General features: G+C 38.4%; 2 protein-coding genes and 1 long non-coding RNA gene across 5 annotated transcripts; 2 read left to right on the forward strand and 1 right to left on the reverse strand.

Annotated features, from left to right (window-relative positions):
* Positions 1-1,151: 1,151 nt before the first annotated feature.
* Positions 1,152-7,334, forward strand: LOC110189520 (uncharacterized). Its single transcript, XM_020959646.2, has 3 exons — positions 1,152-1,521; positions 4,305-4,484; positions 6,712-7,334. The coding sequence occupies exons 1-3, from the start codon at positions 1,470-1,472 to the stop codon at positions 7,125-7,127; spliced, it is 648 nt and encodes a 215-aa protein (XP_020815305.1). The 5' UTR covers positions 1,152-1,469; the 3' UTR covers positions 7,128-7,334.
* Positions 7,335-7,969: 635 nt separating this feature from the next.
* On the reverse strand, positions 7,970-9,344 carry LOC147643928 (uncharacterized). Of its 2 annotated transcripts, none has more exons than XR_015271340.1 (2): positions 9,136-9,344; positions 7,970-8,354 (listed from the first exon to the last, which is right to left on the reverse strand). It is a non-coding gene; the product is annotated as an uncharacterized LOC147643928 (long non-coding RNA). The 2 variants fall into 2 exon arrangements; XR_015271339.1 differs by lacking the exon at positions 9,136-9,344 and adding an exon at positions 8,960-9,039.
* Positions 9,148-11,123, forward strand: LOC110189404 (uncharacterized). Of its 2 annotated transcripts, none has more exons than XM_020959459.2 (3): positions 9,148-9,569; positions 10,040-10,189; positions 10,448-11,123. In XM_020959459.2, the coding sequence occupies exons 1-3, from the start codon at positions 9,455-9,457 to the stop codon at positions 10,567-10,569; spliced, it is 387 nt and encodes a 128-aa protein (XP_020815118.1). In that variant the 5' UTR covers positions 9,148-9,454; the 3' UTR covers positions 10,570-11,123. The 2 variants fall into 2 exon arrangements, with proteins under 2 accessions (XP_020815118.1, XP_020815119.1); XM_020959460.2 differs by having other exon boundaries at positions 9,251-9,569; positions 10,261-11,123.
* The last annotated feature ends 10,921 nt before the right edge of the window (positions 11,124-22,044 follow it).

The raw sequence follows: 22,044 nt of genomic DNA on the forward strand, positions 1-22,044 counted from the left end.
CATCAAGTTCAGGGTCACAAGCATGAAATGGCCAATCGCCGATCAATTCGCCGCTCATAATCAACGCTTGGCCTTAATTAGAGTCAAACACCTGATAAGAGAAGTCTTTGGTGGTTGTCTAATTGTAGGTCTTGGTGGCCTGTACAATCCATCATTTCTTGGGCGAAAACACTTGGGCATCCTAGAAATTTCACTCGATCTTCGTCTGACGCTTAGATGTTGTCAAATCGCGAAATTCGTGGTGCGAATTAGCACCCGCGAGTGGGGCGTGTAGGTGTGAGTTCAATATAACGATCACGCCCAAAAATAAACCCTAAGCAAAGCGACTTTCCTGAGATACTTTTGCAGAAGGGGAGCTGCCTTCGCGGTTATTTTCAGAGCCAACAATAACGGTAACCAAGGATCTGAGCTTTGGTATATGGTGGGGTTTATATTTAGAACAATATGTGTCAGATATATATTAAATCAGGGAGGGAATGTTTGTAATTTCAAGCAATTACATAAAGTCAAATCATCCACTGCGTAAAAGAGGTCGTAAATTCTATAATCATATCAAAATTGGTCTTATCTTTAAGGCATTACGCAGACATTATCAATAAGATATGCCTAACATCCTATAAATATATTGTTTATATAATATTGAATCATCTAGAAGCACATTTTGATTATTTCTGTGTTCTTTTGAGGACTATCTCATATAATAACAAATGATACTTTGTGAGATCTAATGGTGTTATTTGTGTTTTTACTATTTTGATTGTTTCTGATATCTGATAAACAGGTTTTGGATTTTTTTGAATGCGCTAATATTTCATAATAATATTTGCCAGAGCTATCTGCCTCTATAAATGGAACTTTATATAGTATCCTATATGCTGGGTGTGTGCAAGGTAACCACAAGAACAGCAAGTCGAAAACCAAACCCCCTTCTAATCATTCATCGAATCTGCGGTGGCGACATTTGCACCTCCGTCTCCACAAAGCCATTGTTTAATGTTTTGGCCAGCAATTAGATACGGCGCTCTAACCAATCTCGAGCCAACAACCAATTGTATGAATTACTTTCTCGCCCAGCGCGAGAGCGCGTGACTCATACGCAGTGGTGGTCGCACAAAGAAACTACAGTCGGCAACAACCAGCAACCAGCAATCAGCTACCAGCTAACCAGCAAGAGCAGCTCCGGCTCCGGCTAAAAGTTGTGGGTAAATCATGCCGCTCGCTCAGTCTGCGATACACAGTCGACGCTGAAAGATCGATTCGGCGGACAGTCCGCATCCAAGTCCAAACCCGTAACATTTCCATATTCAATATACCCCACAACCAGTCAGTCGCCCGGTGAAATTCTCAGTGCAGTGAACGATTTATGGAAATATATTGATTGCAATTCAACCAGACAAGTGTGTGAATTAAAAGCAAATAATAAACAACAGTCCCTGCTACCTGAACATATACCCCTTAAACCTATTGCAATGGAATATCGCCGACCAGATCGCAGCCAGACAATGCTGCTAATTATGATAGGTGAGTCTCCCCGCCGAGAGTCAGGCCTTCTCTGGATATAATGTGCATCAAGACATATAAATACATATATAGAAACACAATAAGCACGCTGTGCTATATGCTAATTGTGTGAACGTTAGCTTCGACAAGCCCTTGTTGATTGGTCTTCATTGTCCAATGAATAAACATCATCAAAGCAATTCATTGAATGGGATTTACTAAACCATTTATAGTATAGAAATACCAGGAAAAATAACAAAACGTTGATTTTTAAAATATTCATTAGAATAATCCATAATTAAATGAAATCTGTGGGATTATCAATCATTTCAAACTAGAAGTTTTCTATTTAATGACTTAAAAAGTCGGAAAAACAACACCAGATATATCCTATATAGCCCAGAAATCCGCAGAAAAAACTTATCAGTTCAAATTTGAATACCTATAATAACCTTAAACGTTTGTTTGAGGAACCTCAAGACGTCAAGACCATATCATGATCATCTTGGGGCTCAGACATCGTAAACCAGTTAATGATGTCTTTACGAGGCCCGTCATCTGCTAATCCCCATGGTAGATAAGAACTTAGTACCGGCAGCCCATGTGATCACCTCATAAATATCATCCAAGCGAATCAAAGTCAAAGCCCCTCGTCATTCGGGTGACATTTCAGGGGGCCTGCGACTTGGTTTTTTTTTTTCCATTTTCCCGCAATTTATGAAAACTGGTTTACACTCAAATCGTGTCTGGCTAATGAATAATGAAGCGATTAAATCGGGGTGCTCTACTCCCTACGACTTACGGATAATGGCTGTAAATCACGGAAATTCCCAGAATTCGGCTTTCTCAGTCGGTTCAAGGCGAATGGAGTTCGTTTATCTGTAACTTCAATAAATAATAAATAAGTCGTGCACATGGCGCGTACATGCCACCCCATTCCTACTCCCATTTCCACCTGCTCGGTTTGCACAGGTGTCACCGCACCACACCGTACACCACACTCGCTGCTTAGCTTAAACTGCTGACGTTGACTCCATCACGTTTTGCCATTAGAAGTTAATTAGAATTTAATTGCTAATATTTTGTTGTTTTTGCCGCGCTTGTGGTTGTGCGATGGGTGTTTGCCACCTTATCAGTTATCAGTTGACACTCTATAAATAACCAAACACCCGCACAATTTTATCCACCGTAAGGTTAACTGGTATCTAGCTAACGCTCCCTTAAGAACCCACACACCCATTATTTATAGGTGCTTTGGGTGGTGCTATTTTTAGAAGTCCATATATCAAGTTCCATAAGCAGGCAGAACTGGAACATGGTCGACAAGATTTCTTTTTCTGCCTTTTATGGTATGGCAACATTTTCAGATAAGCCAGATGATGTTTCCTCTGGGTTTTATCAGCATGGAAAATATTTTGTTAAGACTAATAGAAAGATTCCCTGATGACTTTGTCGAAAGACTTTAGAATGGAATTATTTTTGATAAAATTAAAACAAATATTCCATTAATCTAACTTGTTTTTAATGTTAAGTTTCCACTTGAACTTTTTTACTAATCTGGTGGCTAGATGCCTCGGGTTTTATTAGGGATTTATGATACTTTTTTTCTCAAAACCACATAAATCAGTTTTAAATTCACTTAAAAATAACCCCTGACGTACTATATTATTCACCAGACTTTCCTATCTGCTTAACTTTTATAATTGTTTCTTGGCTAGACAATGGGGCGTATGAGTGATCCGTATTCCCAAGCAATAATCAGTTGCGCAACTTTACCCTGGGACTGCCCAATCGAAAAAAAGGTTACTGTGGGAATGACCAGCTGTAGCATCCCCAACCTAGGTCAACAATTTTGATTGTGCCTTCCCATAAAATTTCATCACATTCGTTGTGAAATTGATAGAGGAAGAGTCTCGACTCAAATCAAATAATTATTGACAGCCGACAGGCAGTAAAGATATTTTTGGTCTGAGTAACGATTGGGGTGCCGTGTGCCGTTATGGCTCCCGCTCCCAAACGACAATCTACCAATCCATCCATTTATTCCATGGACGCACCCTCGATGGCGAAATGTGACGATGAAATTGTGTTCTGCCGCCAAAGAAGTGTGCAAACAGTTGTCAACACCCATCGCTGGGTCCTCTAATTGAGATAGGGAAGGTGGAGACAGAACGCAACGTTATTTTTTATTGCCGGCAGCTTAGCGAGCATTTATGGTGTTTATGTTTATGTGTAGTGTGTGGTTTCCTGGTCACGTCAAAATATTTTGCAAGCAGGGGGAAAGATAATGCCAACATCAGCTTAGCACCTACCCCACTGGCTCTAGATCTGGAGGATATTCTCCAGTCCATATCAGGGCACTAGATATATTCTTCCAAAAACTGTGACTTCCTCAGACACTGGGTCGTCACTGGGGCGGGTTTGCCTTCTCTTATCAAGTCAAGTGGCTATAGCCGTAAACTTAACCGCCGATTATTAAGTGATCCATTGCTAAGGGGGGAACGCCCCGTTGACAGGGGCTATATATAGACCCACTTATCAGTCGGGGATGATGATGATGGTTATGATGTTGGACCTCTCCCTCACCTGAAAGAAAATCTTGGCATTCGCACGCCGCTGAATGGACGCGATAAGCTATCATCTATCAGTGAGCTCACCACCACTCCGTCTTGCTTTCCCTGATATCACAACCACTAATGCCTCTTTTCCGCTCCGCTCCGCTCCTCACCATGGTCTGCTGTTCGATTCGATTTGATTCGATGCGGTTTGGTTTGGTTCGGCCTGGGCATTCTACTCCATTTCAGTGCTCATCGCCTGCCCGAGCAGTGCACACGGTCAGTCCTATTTGTTCAGCCTGGAGAACGTCCTCAACGAGTCCTCGCGACAGCTGCCCCGCAACCTTACGTCTGCAAACGGAACCACCGAGGTGGATCTGTTTCCTGAAAACATAGCGAACAATACACGGATTATTGTCTACAAAAATAGTAAGTATTTGTGAACGAAGAGATATTTAAGTGTGGTTCAGTTAAGAAAATTTAATAAAACAATAAAGAAAGCTAAATTCGAGAAGCTGAGGTGTGTATACTCACAGTTGCCATTACGATCTTTGATTCGCAAGAAAACCTAAATCTATAAATTTGTTATGGTAATTTTTTGGGTGAATCACAGTTTCTAAAATATCATAACAAGGTCAATTCATGAATTTCAATTCGGAAAGCTGTTCTATGCTAGTTTTTATTAGGTATGTTTAAAATTAAAAAAATTTTAAATTTTGTAAATTTTTCACAATTTTAACGATGTAACCCTTTGTAAAATTTTCAAAAAATTTCGAAAAAAAATTTTTCTTGCGGACATGGCCAGAAAGATTTGACTTTTCATGCTGATCAAAAATATATATGATTTATTGGGTCAAAAACGACTCCTTCACTGTGTTGATTGATTGATTGTTCTGATTGAAATTTTAATACCCAGCTAGGGTTTAAAAATGTAGCAAATGTTTGGGCCAGATAGTATAGATAGATAGATAGTTTATTTTAAGAGTAGGAAATCAATATTCGTCAATAATTTATAACCCCTAATACGAAATTAAATTAAATGAAATTTAAATGAAGTAATGGTGTCCATGGCAATAAGAGAATTAATTGGATTGGAAGTGAATGCATAGCTAGCACATCAGATACGAGGCCTAGGACTAATCTCTCTTATAGCACCTATAAACATGGTATAATTGTGATGGTTAAGACTTACCGCAGTGGAGGATACATAGTTATCCATTTCCTTAGGTATCATCAAAGTGAGCTTCATCTGGCTGTCTAGATGTATTGGTCAGGTGTTGTTTTTGATGTCGAAGGGCAATTACTATCACTACCACTATCACTTTAGATGTAAACACCTGCCTCCCCGCGGACAGACTGAGGCCACTGCAATGGAAATACCCGTATTTGTAGTCCTTGAGGAAAGAGAACAGAGAAAGTAAGAGCGAGAGAGGAAGAGGTGTCGCCAGAGATAGGCAGAGAAAGGTAGAAAGAGGTAGAAAATGAGGGACATCTCTAGAGGAACACAGGGCGAGCTACACATACCGAAAGAGAGAGAGGGAGAGAGAAAGGGATAGAGTGAGAGCGAGAGATGTTAAAAGAAGTTTTTTTCATTTATTAAATATTTATTACATTATAAACATTAACCGGAAAGTTAATCGGAGTAATCCAAGAGTAATCTAGAACAGTTCCGAAGCTATCCCCAACAGCGTCGCAATAAGTAAACACTTGTTTCTACCACACTTCCAACGAAGATTTTTCTACGAGATATAGCAAGTAATAAACAAACTTATAGAAATAACATTTGTTTTCCTTTTTCTTCATCTATATAAGCCCCTAAAGCTCAACTTCCGCTATCTTATCAAGACTAAATAAATAAATTGACATGTTCTTATAGTGATAAGTTATCTGGTGGCATTTAAATAAGTTTTTATTTTTAAAACCCTTTAAAACTATTTCAAAATATAGATATTTTTTGTTCCGTGCTCACAGAGCTCTGTAAACATTAGTAAACATTAATAACTAAGATCAAGAAGGCTTTAGTTGGAATTACATGAGCCCAGTTTCATAACACTTGTCCACTGGTTATATCTCAATTTTACTGGAACCCTTGGAACCGACCCAACAATCAATCAACACATCAATTTCTGGTTAATTGTGGTGCCCACAACTGGGGTTAGCCCCCATATCAACTGTACTCTTGGTCATTAGCGTAGGCATTAGCGTAGTTCGATGACGAGACAGTAACGCGATTCGAGTTTCGTCATAAACTTTATGGCCCAGACACAGAATTCGTGACTACAGGCAATCGGCAATCAGCCATCATTTCTGTGATAAGCTGATGCCAAAGCAACACACTCTGGGGTTTTGGGATGAAAAAAAGTTATTCTTGTTTCTGGTGAAATATTTTCGGAGTTCCATAAGGTTCTAGGTATAAATGAATATTATTTCTATAACATTGCTTAACTTTAGATCTTTAAGATCTAAATGTTACAATATATTTTTATAAAATATTGAGCTTTCGTATTGGAATGTTATATTTTATGTACAAATCTGTTTAATTTTAATTAATTAATTAAGCCACATGACTGGGTGTGTTGTGGCTAGGTTTTGTACAATTTCCGCTGGTTTTTACTGCTTCTAATTAACACTAATTCATTTTAAATCTTAATTACAGCTGTCGTCGAGTCGTCCAACGACCTATCCCAGACAGCGATGGATGTGATCACAATTGTGTGGTATGTGGCCACCTTTTTGGCCCTCGCCGCCTTCTTCATGCTGATGGCCTGTTCGGATCGTCGCTGCCGCGACATGAGACGTCGTCCCACTGGAGGTCAGTCCACGGAGGGATTAAGGGCACCACCCACACCGTCACCCTCGTACAGTGAGTTCGCACCGCCCAGCTACGATACAGTGATAAAAATGCAGCATGCGGCCAAGACGAGCGTGTTCGTGATACCCTTTAATAACAAGGGTAGCGAGGTGGAAGCACCACCAACGTCGCCACCGCCGCCTCTCTCTGCCAGTCCATTGCCACCTTCCATAACCTGCAATGTGTTTACCGTTAATGAACTGCAAAAGTCGGCCAACTAACCGATAAGCAGAAGGTGAATCCTCCGAGCGAATCGCCGTGAATCGAATCTGTGATATTTGCTGTTTATGGCAATGGGCCAAGTACGAGTATTAGCCGTCTTAAGATCCCCAATCCCCAAAAAGACTGACAACAAATGATAAAATGCCAGTTTAACTGATAATATATATGAATAAGCTAATTAAAAATAGAACTATTAATGAAAGTGATTCAGTTGTGTTTGTTTTGATTTTCTAAGAACTTAGCTTTTTAATAATTATAGGGCTTATTGAGCGGATATTCCAAGTTATGCTTGAACTTGTGTGGCAACGCTTCTAACTAAAAGCTTTTGCTTGGCCATATCTGATACCAAAACCGAATTTATGAAGCTTTCCTAGGGAAAGCTTTGGGGAAAACTTAACTGATAAGCGCTGAGTTGAGTTCAGGGGAATTTTCAACGTTAAGGGGAGTCCCCTTTTGAATTTGAGGGAGGGGAGCTTTAATCTTTGCTTGGGTTATCTGTGGATCTGGAGCTGAAACGCGTTCCGAGTAATCTTGATATCAGTCCCTTTGGTTATACTGATAATTTAAAAGTTTGTTTAATGATCTCTCTAGAAGAACAAATTAAATAAAGAAAAGAAAATACTTATGGACTACAAAAGAAATACAAAAATAAGTCCAGAGTTAATACAAATAAAACACTTATATCTCTTCACACCCAATGCCATTTAATGTCTCAGGGTCAGGCATTTAGTTCATTCATTGATTTTTTCCAGTTAATTTCTTAGCCATTTCTTGTTGTTTAGATCCCATTGAAGGCAACATCTGGTGGCAGTTCCACACAAAAAAAAAAGACAGAATTCGCTTTCTGGGGCACAGTCAGCACGCCGCACACGGCGTATGCGCAATATTTCACATATTGTTTATTTTGCACACACACCAAAAATGTTTTCGAAAATTACACAAAACAAAAGGCTGTTGAGTTGATAAAAGAGACGATCGAGATCGGGGCGGGTGTATACCAAACCAGATCGGATTGCAGTAAAATCACGTTACGCCCCGCTCAATGCGGTTCATTTGATGCCAGAGACCATCTCGTTGTGTTCTTGGTGCATCTTTGCTCTCCTAGTGCTGGCTGCTCTTCCACATCGCTGATGGCCGCTGATTGGCGCCTTGTTGCCCGAGTTGAACGCTTGATTGTGGGTCCATTCATTAAACCGATCTTCCCTACACTGCGAGAATTTCAAGATCTGGAATACAAAACAAACAAAATTATATAGAGAGAGCTATTTTACAAGGAAAGAAGATGTGTAATTAATATTTGACTATTTTTGTTTACTTGGTTAAATCCATCAAAGAATCCGAAATCTAATATATATTTAACACCTAAAAAACAATAAAAGATAGATTTTTGGGAGAGAAAATTAAGTTTAAAGCTTGCTATATTTAAATTTACTTGAAATAAAGCAATGTAGTATAAAGTTTTTTTTGGTGAACGATACCTAGAGTTTTTTAAATACTGTGAAACTATTTACTATTTGAGTATTAACAAATAAATGTTTCAGTTTGTTAAAATGTACGAAATTCCAGCTTACTTCAGCATAAAACCAAAATAGGTATTGGGTGCTGTTCACTTGTAGCTTTACTTAATTAATTCAACAAACATTATACAAGTAAAAAAATAAACAAATTTTGTGATCCAAAATTATTCGAAATTATTTGTAATAAACTAAGAGACTGGACAATAAAGAGCTTTAAAAGTTCAGAAGAGAAAAAATACATATAACAACTTGTAAGATATAATAATCAAAATCGTCTGCCACACATGTTCCATTAATAAATAATTTTCATTTACTCCTTAAACGATTTGTTTCGAGTGTAGTGGTCAAGGCGGATGGATGACGGCGATCGGAGTTGGCCAATTTTCTAAACTCTCTCACGCTCTTCAATTGAACCAAACTTCCTCTTTCACTTCCTCCTCTGAGCACTAGCACTTGCACTCTCTTTCTCTCTTGCTCTCCAAGTGCTCACTTTCCGTCTCTTTCTCCACCGCCAGTTGTGCAAAACCGCTCGCTCTCGCCCTCTCTATCCGTCTCCCACTCTCCCTCTCTGTCTGTGGCGCTTTTCGTTGAAAAGCATCTGCAGCGTAATTAGCTGGGATCAGTTGAACGCTAACAGTGCCATCGAGTGGAAGTGGATTAGTGCCCGAGACGTGATCGCAAAGTGATAGAAACTGAACTGAGTTGAATTGAGTTGCAAAATACTGAGAAATATCGAGCCGAATCGAACAGCAGAGAATTGAATTGATTTTAAGGCACATCACGTATACGCCCTGCTGCCCACCTTGAACATGTCGCTGAGGAAGAGCTTCCTGGGATGCCTGCTGGTGGCCACCGCACTGATAATGCTACACCATGTCCAAGCCGATGTAGAGACAAACGAAGTGGATAGCGGAGAAACGTACAGTAAGTAATCGATTTTGTGGATTTTAATCAGAATGAAAATAGCAACACAAAAAATTAGAAGATAAAATTATAAACAGAACTCTGAAACTAATTTCGAAAGAAAAATATAATTAGTGATAATTTTTCACTTGTGTTCTTGGGTCTTAATTGTGTTTATGATTTCGTTTTAAAATTGTTTCTATATAAGTTCCGGACAATACATCTGTTGAATGTTTTATTTTATAATTAAATGACTAATAAGGAAAAATGGAAAATTGCGTGGAATTTAAGACAAAAATTACTTAGTTATATACTTATAAAGTATGATAATCTAATGATAATGTTATAGAATTTTCTTCGAGAAATAATGAAATAATATGAAGTAAAAATAGCAGAAATAGTTATCTAACTAACTTATCCTAATATTCAAAGCAAATCTAATCCTCCCTACCATATACAAATTATTCTTTATTCCCTCTCCAAATCTACAGTGCTCCAAGGCGTAAAGGTGTATCCCAATGATCGACAGTGTGTCCTGGTCGGCGGATTGTGCGTCCAAAGCGAGGACTGCCTAGAGCCCACCACAAACCGGGGCCTGTGCCCCTCCAGTGCCGGTCATGGTGTGGAATGCTGTTATGAACGTAAGTAAATATACCACCGTCCAGTGTCTGTTGCACCCTGCTTAAAACCCGCTTAAAAAAAATCCCATTAGCTCGACGCAAGTCGACGTACAACTCCTAAGCCACCACCTCTGACTAACCCTCACATCCATCCTATATAATTGGTACTCCGAAATATATCCCTTACTAATCCGAAACCTTGATCCATTCTGTATGTCCCGCTGCCCTCGAAAAAAACAACCAAACGCCAAAACGTCATCCCGTTGCATCCCATTGCAGTGCCGGTGAGACCAGCGCCCTGTGCCCAGCACTTGGGACAATGCATGGACAAGTGCCACCTGAGGCTCCATCGACCCGGTAATGACTGCGAGAATGGCCAAGTCTGCTGTGTCCTGATCTAGTTATACTTACGCATATTTAGAAGCAAACACAAACACCACACTTAGACACAAAACATGCACAGGAAAAAAATCATCTAGTTGGGGCTGAGAATGTAAGCAAAGCTTTACGATATTTCAAATAGTTATGATAAATGAACCCAATTTTATATATATTAAATTCAAGAAAGCTTAATTGGACAGAATTTTTTTTCCCAAAGAGTAGAGGATATTTTTTTAATAAAATAATTTTTATAATCGAGACTTACTAATATAAATTCTGGCAAATTAACTTTGAATTATGTTTTAAAAGTCCAATATAAATTCTTTGTATTTAAATTAGAATGATATTTTTTTTTGTGCAGACACCAACATAACACAACACAACAAAACACACACACACCGTACATAAACATGTATTTATTTAACTATATGTATATTAATTATATTGTACGAATACTTTTGTATGGCAACTTAGGAGTCCCCCTCATAACCACACACAACATCCATCCTCCCCCCCAAAACAGCGTAAAATATTTGACTGCTTCCAATAAATGCATTGTAAATATTTTCAAAAACAATTCTCTCTGCTCTTATGTAAGTATGAGTATGGATCAGCTGACCATTAATGGAAGTCTGATCCTCTCTCTGATTATCGTTATCAGTGGGGAGTTGTGCCGTCACGTGCCCCTCTAAGTACAGTTCTGTGACCAGAAGGAGAAGAAGAATCGAGAATAACAATAAAAAATTCAAATTGGATGCGGAATCGGGAAGGTATATATATAGACGATGATGAGGCAGCCCAAATCATGAGATGAAAACAAAGCTTATCGCGGCTCTCTCCCTTGAATCCCCATTCAATGTCAAGTTCAGATCCCCACAAAAAATTCAATTCGTTCTTTGGACTGCCTCTCTAATTTTGTATTTATATTATTTTTCTCAACTATATTGAGCGATGAGTTCCAAAAACAGTTCCAAACGAAAATAAACGACCTTGCGAACATATATCTTTTACGTCCATGCGCCATGTACTCTCTGATATTTCGATATATACATGTGTTTGTTTTTTGTACATTTATTGTTTGTATTTTTCAGTTATGCATGGGATTTCATTGCTAATGTTTGGTCGCCTATTCCGTTCAGTTATTTATAGTCTATAGGGTCACTACAGTTTAGTTTTAGTACGTTTTCGGCCAGAGCAGTGCTCTTGAGTTGAATGAATCCGCATGCATGGCGGCATTGAGGCGTGAACATGTGTCTATATAGTTTGGAAAAGTTGAGGATTATATATGAATTGGGATACTTGCGGGTTCTGGCCAACTCAGGAAGCTTTGGAACTTCTTTGGGAGTGAGTAGAAGACCAAAAATGTAACATTTTTAGATGTTACGTGGTCCATTACGCTTGGGTTTTGAATTAAATGTGCAGTAAGAATCTAAACATTTTTTGTTTAGCATATGTTTTTCTGTAAAATGGGTTTAAAAAAATATATTTAATTAGTTTTTAGTATTTTCAACATATTTTCTTTAATTTTATGTTTGTATTTCATTTGGCATAAGTCAAAGATTTCTATATGTCTGGTATTTGTAATTAATTATGATCAATGTGAGTCGATTGATTTGATAAACAATATGGTCTTCATAACCTGATTAACCTGGATAAATAATAAATATAAAAGCCCCCTTTGAGTTTAAGACTAATATATATTCTTCACTAGAAAACCTATCAGAATTGGCATTAAGAGCCTCTTATTTAGACTGAAATTGCTGCTCAGTTTATTGTTTACCAAGCTCTTTAAGAACCATATTTATTCCCTTAATGGCTAAGAAAACTGATAAACTAGTGATTTTATCTCGTAAACCTATAATATCTTGTAAACAAGTGATCAAATAACGATGATACTATCTCATAAGACAATAATATCTTAAAGATCCACATTTCTCGACCTTCTGTCGAGTGCATTGCATCACTCTCGCTGCAGTCTAGATATTTCATTGCCATTGTCGTTGGCTGGCAATTAACCAATTCACTTAACCCGCCAATGCCAGTGACAGTGAAAACACCGGCCTTGTCTGGACACTATTTGCGATCTTTAATAGAATAGTACTATATTTCCTATACATTCTATATGCGGCAATTGAAGTGAAATCTCTTTACTGCGTCTTAGATTGCATAAGGGATGCAGTGATACCGCCTAGGAATCGCGTGAACCCGAACCCAAAGTGAGACGAGAGCGAGAGCTTGTCGTAATATTTTTTAGTAAATTTTTTTATTTATTTTTAAGTCACATTTTTTTGTAGAAAAGTACCGGCGTTCCGTGAGGCTTATCAGGAGGGCTGATCAGCCATGGGCATGTCACATAATAAATTATTTATGTGGGTTTTTTTTTCTCAATTTGTATTTTGCTGTCATATTTCTATTTTGCTGTTTTCCAATTATTTTTTTTCGCATTTGTTTATGTTTTCGATTTCGTTTTTGCCAGCTAATGCCTCGCATTTGAACCAAAGCGAAACTAATAAAACTTTGTGTGTGTTTCTGGGTGCTTACTAGGGGCTTTTGTGGGGCTGGGGATAAGGCTCGGGTAACGCTCATATTTCATGTCATACATAGTTCGCACTCATTTTAAGCTTGACATAAAGCTGTGTTGGCGCTTGCGTCTCATATCCTGCGGGCAGTGCAACGCAATTTGCATCTCCGCTCCACGCTTCATGCTCCTTTGCTTTCTTGCCTCCTCGCCCCCCTTTTGCCCTTTTTATTATTTGTCCTTTTTTTTAAATTTTTTCCCATGTGGCAGAGTGGAGAGTATAAAAGAAAATGATTTTGTGGCATAAATTAACGCCGAGAGGCACACGGAACACTATTAAAAAATACGGATCCGCCAGAGCTCACACACACACACACGGCTTCGTCCTGGCTTCGGCCAAAAGGATGTGTCTGCGGCGGTGCAAGTCGATGGCTTATGGAAAAGTCAGTTCCTGGATCCTGCATATTCGTTGCCAGCTCTTCATGTTTGTCAGAAGAGGGGCCTTGACTCCACGTCCTCATGCAATTAATCCTTTTTCACAGCCGGCTCATCCTTTGGCCCGCAAAATGAATTTTTAAGTTAATTTCTTGCTGCGTTGAGAATCTTCAGCGAAAAATGAACGTTTCACATATACTTTTATATATGGAAGGCCCATGTTTTCTTAACTTCTTAAATAAAACATCCATTCAACGGCTGACCGGTATTTAAAATGTCTGACATAAAGGTTTTCAACGCTAAACTTCAATTATTTGGTTAGCAGAGTTGTTTTTCATTTTTTGTCAGGATCAACAGGTCGTGTCGTGCATTGTTTGCACCCAAATATTTGGGTTAGTTAAACCCGATTTAATGGTCCGCACAATGTCAACATGACAAACACATTTTCCTTAATCACACAGCAAAAAATACAGTGATAGTGAAAAGTGTGAGCTGGTCTTTAAAATAAATGAATACTAAAATATATTCAAGGATTTCGTAACTAATACAAGAGAGATAATTAAGATTTACCTCGCGTATCTTATTAGAAATGTATAAATATAAGTTGTTTTGCCTTTTAATCTTTTAAATTTCTTTCATAATTATATTAAAAATTCTTCTCCAGAGAGACTTTGGCTTACATAATGAATAACTCAACACTTTTGAAACGCACTTTATTGCCATCTTTGAGGACTTTGAAATTTCGATGCAAATTGGTGTGCAAATGGCATAAAATGAAATTACCCAAAATCCTTTGACAAATATGAAAGTGTTCCCCACCTGAAGACTCACCTCCTTTGCCATTTTTGGGTAATGCCATTAAAAGCGAACAAACGAAAGTGAAAATGAAAATGTTTTCCCATAGGCTCAGCTCTGTGGCTACACCTTTTGATGATGATGATGATGAACGTTGGTTTTGATGCCAGGTGGAGATCCTGGCATAAGGACACCTCATGTTCATGCGTAGATGAGATGTATTACTTTTTACCCCTTCTGCCTCGTATAAATTCCCTTACAATTAGCCACAATTGTTGGTTGCGATGTAGATGTAGCTGACCCCCGGAGGCTGAATCTTCATTTTTTGTGTAACAGGATTAACCGCAATTTCTTTAATTAAAATTTCCATCATCACCCAACCACCCTCCGGTGTGGCGGAGTGGCGGGGTGGGAGGTCCTAAGCCGGGGCAGAAAAAGGAAAAGAAAAAGGATTGTAAATTTCGCTGTCAGTCAGTCCCGAGTCAGTCACTCAGTCTGTCAACAACAATTAAAACGGGAAGCAGCGGCAACAAATTAAAAATTCATCTTCCGCATATACCATGGATTTGTATCTTGTATCTAGTATCTTGTAGCCGGGCATCCTGTGGCTCGCATTCGCATCCTGGGGTTACTTGATGTGGTCCTTTTTTTAATTTGATTGGCGCTTCTTGGTGCGGCGTTTCCGGTTTTTCTTTACTTACCACCTAGCAAGAACTGTTCCATGATTAGCAGCCTTCACTGAATGTGAAAGGAGTTGGTATCCTGAGGGCGGGTTAATTATTTTTTTTCCCTTGGATATTTTTGGATATTTGCTCAAGACACGAGGCCTAGTTACTTGGGCAGCAATCATCCAGACTGATTGGCTTTGAATACCTTCTTTTTTTGTAACCCTTTTTTTATGCTGCGAAGTTGCATTTTTAATTGAAACCTAATTTTTTAGGTGTTCTGCGAAGTATCTCAGAAATTGCCTCAGGTAAGAGAAGTTTTTTGTACACCTCGTTATCTTTATTAAGGGTCTCAGATATCAACTGATATCTCTATATACTTATTTTTCAAACATTTTCCCTCAAATACAAAATTTGTAAATGGTTTATATTCTCTAAAAAATATATATAATATTTTTATCAGATAGATAGTTAGTATATTGTATTTATTATGATATTATAATTTTAACTGATATCCTGATAAAGTTCTATATTATCTTATATTTATTATCTTGTATTTATTCTTACTAAATCTTCCTTAGATCTTAAAGTTTCTTATAAATTGTATTTAATTTAAATAATTTACTGTATTAATTCTTACCCCTATCATTTAATACCCTGGTAACCGCACACTTTTATGTTTTATTTTCCAACATTTTCGGGGTCCTGCAACTTTTTGACTTTTGTTGTGTGCAAATAATTTGCAGCTCGTTCGCTTGTTCGCTCGGCGTCATTAACAATGTACAGCGGAGGGGAAATGGTAGAAAGTTTTATCTAATTAATGAAACTTCAGCGCAACGTCAAGAAGTCGAGCGTAGGAACCCCTGGAAAACTCGTGGAAATCCAACGAAATTCGCTCCTTGATGTCGTATTGTTGACAGTGACGATACTGTTAAGGATAACTGGGTGGTGGAAGGGGCGCGGGTACAACGTGGCGTATGATTGCTTTTGTGTAAACAACCAGCCATGAACATATATATCTATGTCGCTCTCTGCTCGTTGCTCTTCATTTCCCATCATTTTTTTAATACATATATATTTTTTTTATCTTCCGTCAAAAGTTTTTTAATTAGCAACAAAAAGTAAAGGGTTAAATAACGCGTTGAAAAGTTTCGGCAAGCTAACAATTAAGTTTCGGCAATGCCGCTGACACGCCTCCTTCCTTGCGAAAAGGGGGGCGAAAAGGGGGGTGGCTAAGGGGGCGGAGGCGCGAGTGCAGATAATGAGTATTAAGCAACACTTACTCGCAATTAAGTTTTGCTCCAGCCGCCGCTGTAGCTGCGTCCTTCTTTGTTGACTTTTTTCCGGGCTGTAATTACGCGTAATCGCAAAATTAATTCCTGCACATGACTGCACTGCTCACCGTCCGACAGGATAGCGGAAAAGGAAGGAAGGAAGTGAGTGAAATGCAAGGATGCTTGGGTGCAAGGATTCCGGATTGCGTACTCCCCGTCTGGCAATAACCCGCAGCCAAAGCCAAGTCAAGGATGCGGCCATTCGACCAGCAACTGGGACCGGGTATATGCATTAACAATTCAAGCGCACAGATAAAACCGCGTAATATTCATGAGATTTGTTTTATGAAGTGCTAACAATGCGTAAAGCTAAAGCTACAATAGCCACAACAAGGATAACGACGGAGCCAAGTTAAGTGGAACACCTTATGCCAAGAACCACCGCCAGCAATGACTGCAATGGCCGCACAAGTTTTTTTTTCGACTTTCCTTTGTGTATTAGGAATACTCTTACTTGGGACATCTTTTTCCAGACATGGTCCCTGTCTGTCATTAGTATTTTGTGAACTGATCTCGAAAAAAGTCATCTGGAAGTTTGAAAAACAAACGGGAAGGAATCATACCGAAATATACACTATTATTTCAGCTCTAATTGATATAAATATAAATATGTTTTCAATATCTTACTTTATTTAGACTAATAAAATAATAATAACAAGAATGGAAACTAACTTCGGGATGCCAAATATAACCTTTTATGTCCTTTCAGTTTGCACTTCAATTGTAAGATTAAACCAGAAATCGATCATAATTAAGCCTAAAATATTTGCATTCTTTTTAATCAATAAATGTATATGACAATTGATAATTTTTCGACAATTTACACATTTACAAAAACTAATAACTTAGCAAAAAAAAAAACACTAATTGTAATTCAGAAAGCTTTCCTATGTTAATTACATTTTTATCAATTTTTGAAAATTTAAACAATGAAACTCCTCATACAATTTCGACTCTACTGTTGATGCTGATCAAGAATATAAAAGAAATAAGTGAAATAACATTTTTCTGATATTTTAATGAAGCTAATTAAAATATTTTTACGTTGACTGCAGTATTTTCCTACATTTGAAATTGGGATAAGATATTACGTATATTGCATTGATAAAAATAATTTTCGATTAATATCCTGAACGTGTTTTGGACATAGTTTAAAAATAAAATGTGGTTTAATTGGTTTTAATTGTTGTGAATTAGATTCCGATTAGATGTGCCTATTTAATAGAATAACAAAACTGAATATAAATAAAACAGATTTCCTTATAAAAATTACTTACCGCTTACTATTTCTTTAAGAACGTGTTAAGGTATTCCCTTTGTGTGCTTCTTTTAAAGCCAACTTTTATTTTCAAGTTTTTTTCATCCTCACACCAATTTCTGGGTTTTTCTTTCGACTTTCTTTCCTTGACTGGGCAATTTTTCACTTTCGCAAGATGGCAGCGCATTTTAATGAGCCACCGGACAGACAGGCGGTCAGCCCAGAGAGCGCTGGGGGAATATCCTGGTTATCCTGGCTGGGGATTGTGAGGTGCATTTGCATTTTCATTGGTGCGATATGTTAATGACTTGCTTACTTTGGCTCTATCTAGATATTCTGCGAGAGGGAAAACCGCTGCAAGTGTTTGGTGTTTGGAATTACTTAAGGATTTGTTGTGCGATTGCGATTAAACGGGACAAGTTGGCCAAAAGTTGATTCTACCGCCGTAATTAGCCAGGTCATTTATCATTTGCTTAGCCGGTCATGAGTTTAAGCCCCATTGAAGCTTCTATTGAAATTGCATTTTATTCAATTTGTGTGTTCCGGGTAATTTGCGTGTAATTTACACATTTGGCATTTGACTTGTGCCCTTTAAAATCTAATTTGTGTATTTTGCTTAACGCTTCAATAAATAATTGCAGAAAAATTTCGCATTTACATAACTGTGGGGATAATTTGTGGAATAACAAAAACATGAGCAGAAGCAAAAACACGAATATTACGAGAGTGTATCAAAAAACTCTTTTTGGTCGGCTTGCTCGGCATTATTTACATTGCACTTTTGTTGGATTTGCATTTGTGTTTGTGTTTGATTAAATAAAGTTTTCGATTTTGCACGAATTATATTGCGCCAGAGCCGGTCGAATGTTAAATGAAGAGAAAAATTGCATTTAAAAGCCAAAAATTGACAAAAGTCATTTCAACATTTTAACATTTTGCCAATGAAACAAAACTCAATTTGACGTGGCTCTCCTTGTGTGTCCTGTGTGCCTCCGTGTGTGTGTGTGTGGGAAAAACATTAAAATAATTGTTTTAAAATCCTTTTGTCAGAAAGCAAAGTAAATTATAAACACACATGCGGAGAGACATGACAGACCGACGCTCAGACAGACGGAGGGATAGAGACAGCCTGGGAGACAGGATAACATTTGCACATCACAAGTCATAGCATCCAGGACTCCAGTGAGCCATTAAAAAGGATATGACATCTGTGTGCGAGTGCAGGGCGCCAGGACGAGCGAACAACTGGAAAAACATGGCAAAAACATTAATTTCATAGGAAACTCTATATGCAAATCTCTTATAGTTTAAGAAAAGAAAAGTATGAAAAATCATTTAGTGCACAGATGGGAATAAAATTGGTCTATTTTGATTTGTTACCAAATATTGCAATATTGCCTTGGCCCAGGCATTTGCATACAGGACATGCATTTTCCATAAAACGAAAACCAGCAAATCGTTTCAATTTCACATTTTTAATACTCTTGTAGGGTATTATTATTTTAGTGAGAAGTTTGTTTCTATGCCAAGTAGTCTCTCAGTTTTAAAGCTATCTAAATGATATTTTTGCAGATAATCTTCTCACTAGTATTTTGATATATATTACATAAAAAATAGACCACCAATATGACATAGCTTTTATAGGAACAATGGGTAAATGGAAGTGGATATTGGACGCACAGCTTTCGCTGGCATCTTTGGGGATTTCCCATATCTGTTATCAGCTGGAAGAGAGTGTCACTCCCTGAACCGCTTCGCTTCCCGCTTGAGGTCTTCCAGTTTATTTCGCCGCATTCCGATATTCCAATAATGTCCACAATTTCTTATCAATTGTACTTTCGCATTAATCAGACGGGGTAAATCGCAGCGCGATCAAAAATAGTGCGGAAAGCGAAAAAACTGCGAGAAAACTCGTCATCGGCGGCGATATACCTGGATTCTGCACTCCGGCGAGGAAAACCAACCCTCCGAAGTGTAAGGAACGTGATCAAAGTGCGACTCAAGGAATTCTACGCTCGGGTGGTGTACACATAGATTTGTTTTTGCCTAAAGAGAAAACAAATGTGTGAAAGCTAAATGGAAAATTCCAAAAGTGGTAGTACCTTAAACTAGTGCTTTCCATTTTCCCTCTCGGCTTAGTATGTATGCATATTTTCTCTTACCTGAATATTTTCAGTGTATTTCAGTGTATTGTATGAATTCCATCATAGAAGAAACGAGAAGAGCTGGGGTAAGTGAAGATCATTCATTGTTGTCCCCTTCTTCGTTATCTATTCTCTTTTCTCTTTCTGATAATTGAAAATTAAATGTAAACAAACGAAACCTAACTGCTCTCTCACGGGAAGTATTTAGATCCTGAAAAGCGATCCACATATGTGGAAGGTAAGCTTTAGACGGTATTTCTCTTGGTTGCTATTTGTAAATATAAATATTTATTTATTTATTTAATATTAAATATAAACAAACTGACTTGAAAACTTTTAAATAATTTATTTTATGTACTATTTTTATGGCCATCTTTGTGTTTTAAAAGTGTCTGAATGTGTGTCGATTTCTTTTTAACAACAATATTGATTAAATTTAAATATAGATAAATAAATTTTTTGTGATTAAGTTAAATGCATCGATTCTTAGTTGAAAACTTTTAGGGTATTTGAGCTTCGAAGTTATCTTTATTTTTAGTATACATTGCAAATACTCGCTACATTTCTTCATTTATTTTTATCCTTTGTCAATTGGGGCCAGAACCGGGCAGGAATTCTTTTATTTTCTGGGAATATTTACACTTGCCGGAGTGGAGGTGGAAAGCCAAAGCCGCACCACTCGTAAGATGAAGTTGGGCCCGGAATCCAATCGGAGCTCATTTCATCGGACTGGGACGCCTCGACGACTCACCTTTGCCAGCTGCTCAATACAATTGTACAATATTTATTTAATGTAAATGAGAAACGGAGCCCAGGCCATATGAGAAGAGGGGTGTAAGGAGAGGGAGTCGGAGGAGGAGGCGGGCATACAGGTCCTTTGCTGCAGCAGCAGGACCTCATCTAGCAGCAGTCCCCAATGCGGCCCTTCTGTATGAGTATGAGTGTGTGTGTGTGGCAATGCATTGAAGCAAATTAAAATTGGAAATTAAATGTTTACGAAGCACAAAAATGTTAACGAAAAAGTAATTGCTTTTCCAACTTGCCAGAAATTGAATGGGATCTATAAGTAAATTGATAAACGGGTAAAAAGTCTTAGATAGATACAGGATTGTGCAGATAATATACATGTTATTTAAAAGATAAATACTGATAAATACTCACCAACTGAAATAATCAGTATAGTATTCTATAGGATTCTAAGTATTAAGAAATAACTAGTATACCCTTAGTTAAAAGTTTTATTTTATTTACTTTAAACCTTCTTAAGTTCCAGTTGTTATGTAAAACTAATTAAATAAAACTAATACTAAAATCCCACATGCAACACTGTTTATTTGTAACAAATACATGTGTTATTTTACTTGCCGCTTTAACGCAAGAATTGGAATATCCTTGTTTGCATTTTCGACTGCCAACTGTCAATCTCTGCAGAACCCGTATTTAGCCAAGCAACAAGTCAGCAAAGGGTTTACTCGGCGTTGTGCATCATTATCCTGCCATCAGCAGTGTTGGGGCGGGTGGGGATCAGGATCAGGGGAGTGATTTGAATGGAATGATATCGTTCCCACATGCGTCGTCGCTTCTTCTCCTTTTTGCCAAGGACTGCTCGCAAGTTAACATAGTTGGTTCGGTTTGGTTTGCACAACGCCCGCCGCAGGATTCATTGTAATGCGCAATGGCTCGGGTGTCTTGTGGTTTAGAGTTTTCCCTCCATGCTCTTCCTGTTCCGGTGCTGTTTTCTTTTTGCTCCTTTTAATTTCCGCTCCGTTATGTTGCCAACTCCGGCTCGGTGGCTCGCTGGCTCTCGGGCTCACTCAGGCTCTGTGCCTCTCAGGCTTAGGGGGGGGGGGTCATCTTTTGGACCCTTCATCGTCGTCATCGGCTCCTTGGCCTGTTGATGTTGGCCAGGTGAGAGGCAGCTGAAGCTGTCCCCCATCCAGGCCAGACATGCAGTTCACGTTCACATTTCCTTTCCAGCAATACCAAGGAGGCGGAGTGGGGAGTGTGTCACGGAGGAAGCGGGAATTTCAAGCAAAACGCCAATGGCCAATTCGGTCCATCGTCTCACCGGAATTCAGAATATGCCATAGCCGTTGCCATTGCTGTAACCGTGGCCATAGCCATAGCCGTAACCTGATGAAACCAAACATGCTTGCCGCCGAGGCAGCTAAATTGAAAGACAAGCGGCTAATGCCCGCAGGATTTTGGGGCCACTTCCGGTCTTTGCTATGACCAGAATGACAATAATTTGCACGATATTGCTACCCGTTTTTGGAGTCCCTTCTCTTGAATAATTTTAGATAAACAGGTAGTCAAAAATCACTTTCAATCATTGATTTTTAAGAT

The sequence above is a fragment of the Drosophila serrata genome, unplaced genomic scaffold (genome assembly GCF_035046125.1).
Source record: "Drosophila serrata isolate PLE 108 unplaced genomic scaffold, ASM3504612v1 contig_240, whole genome shotgun sequence".
NCBI lineage: Eukaryota > Metazoa > Arthropoda > Insecta > Diptera > Drosophilidae > Drosophila > Drosophila serrata.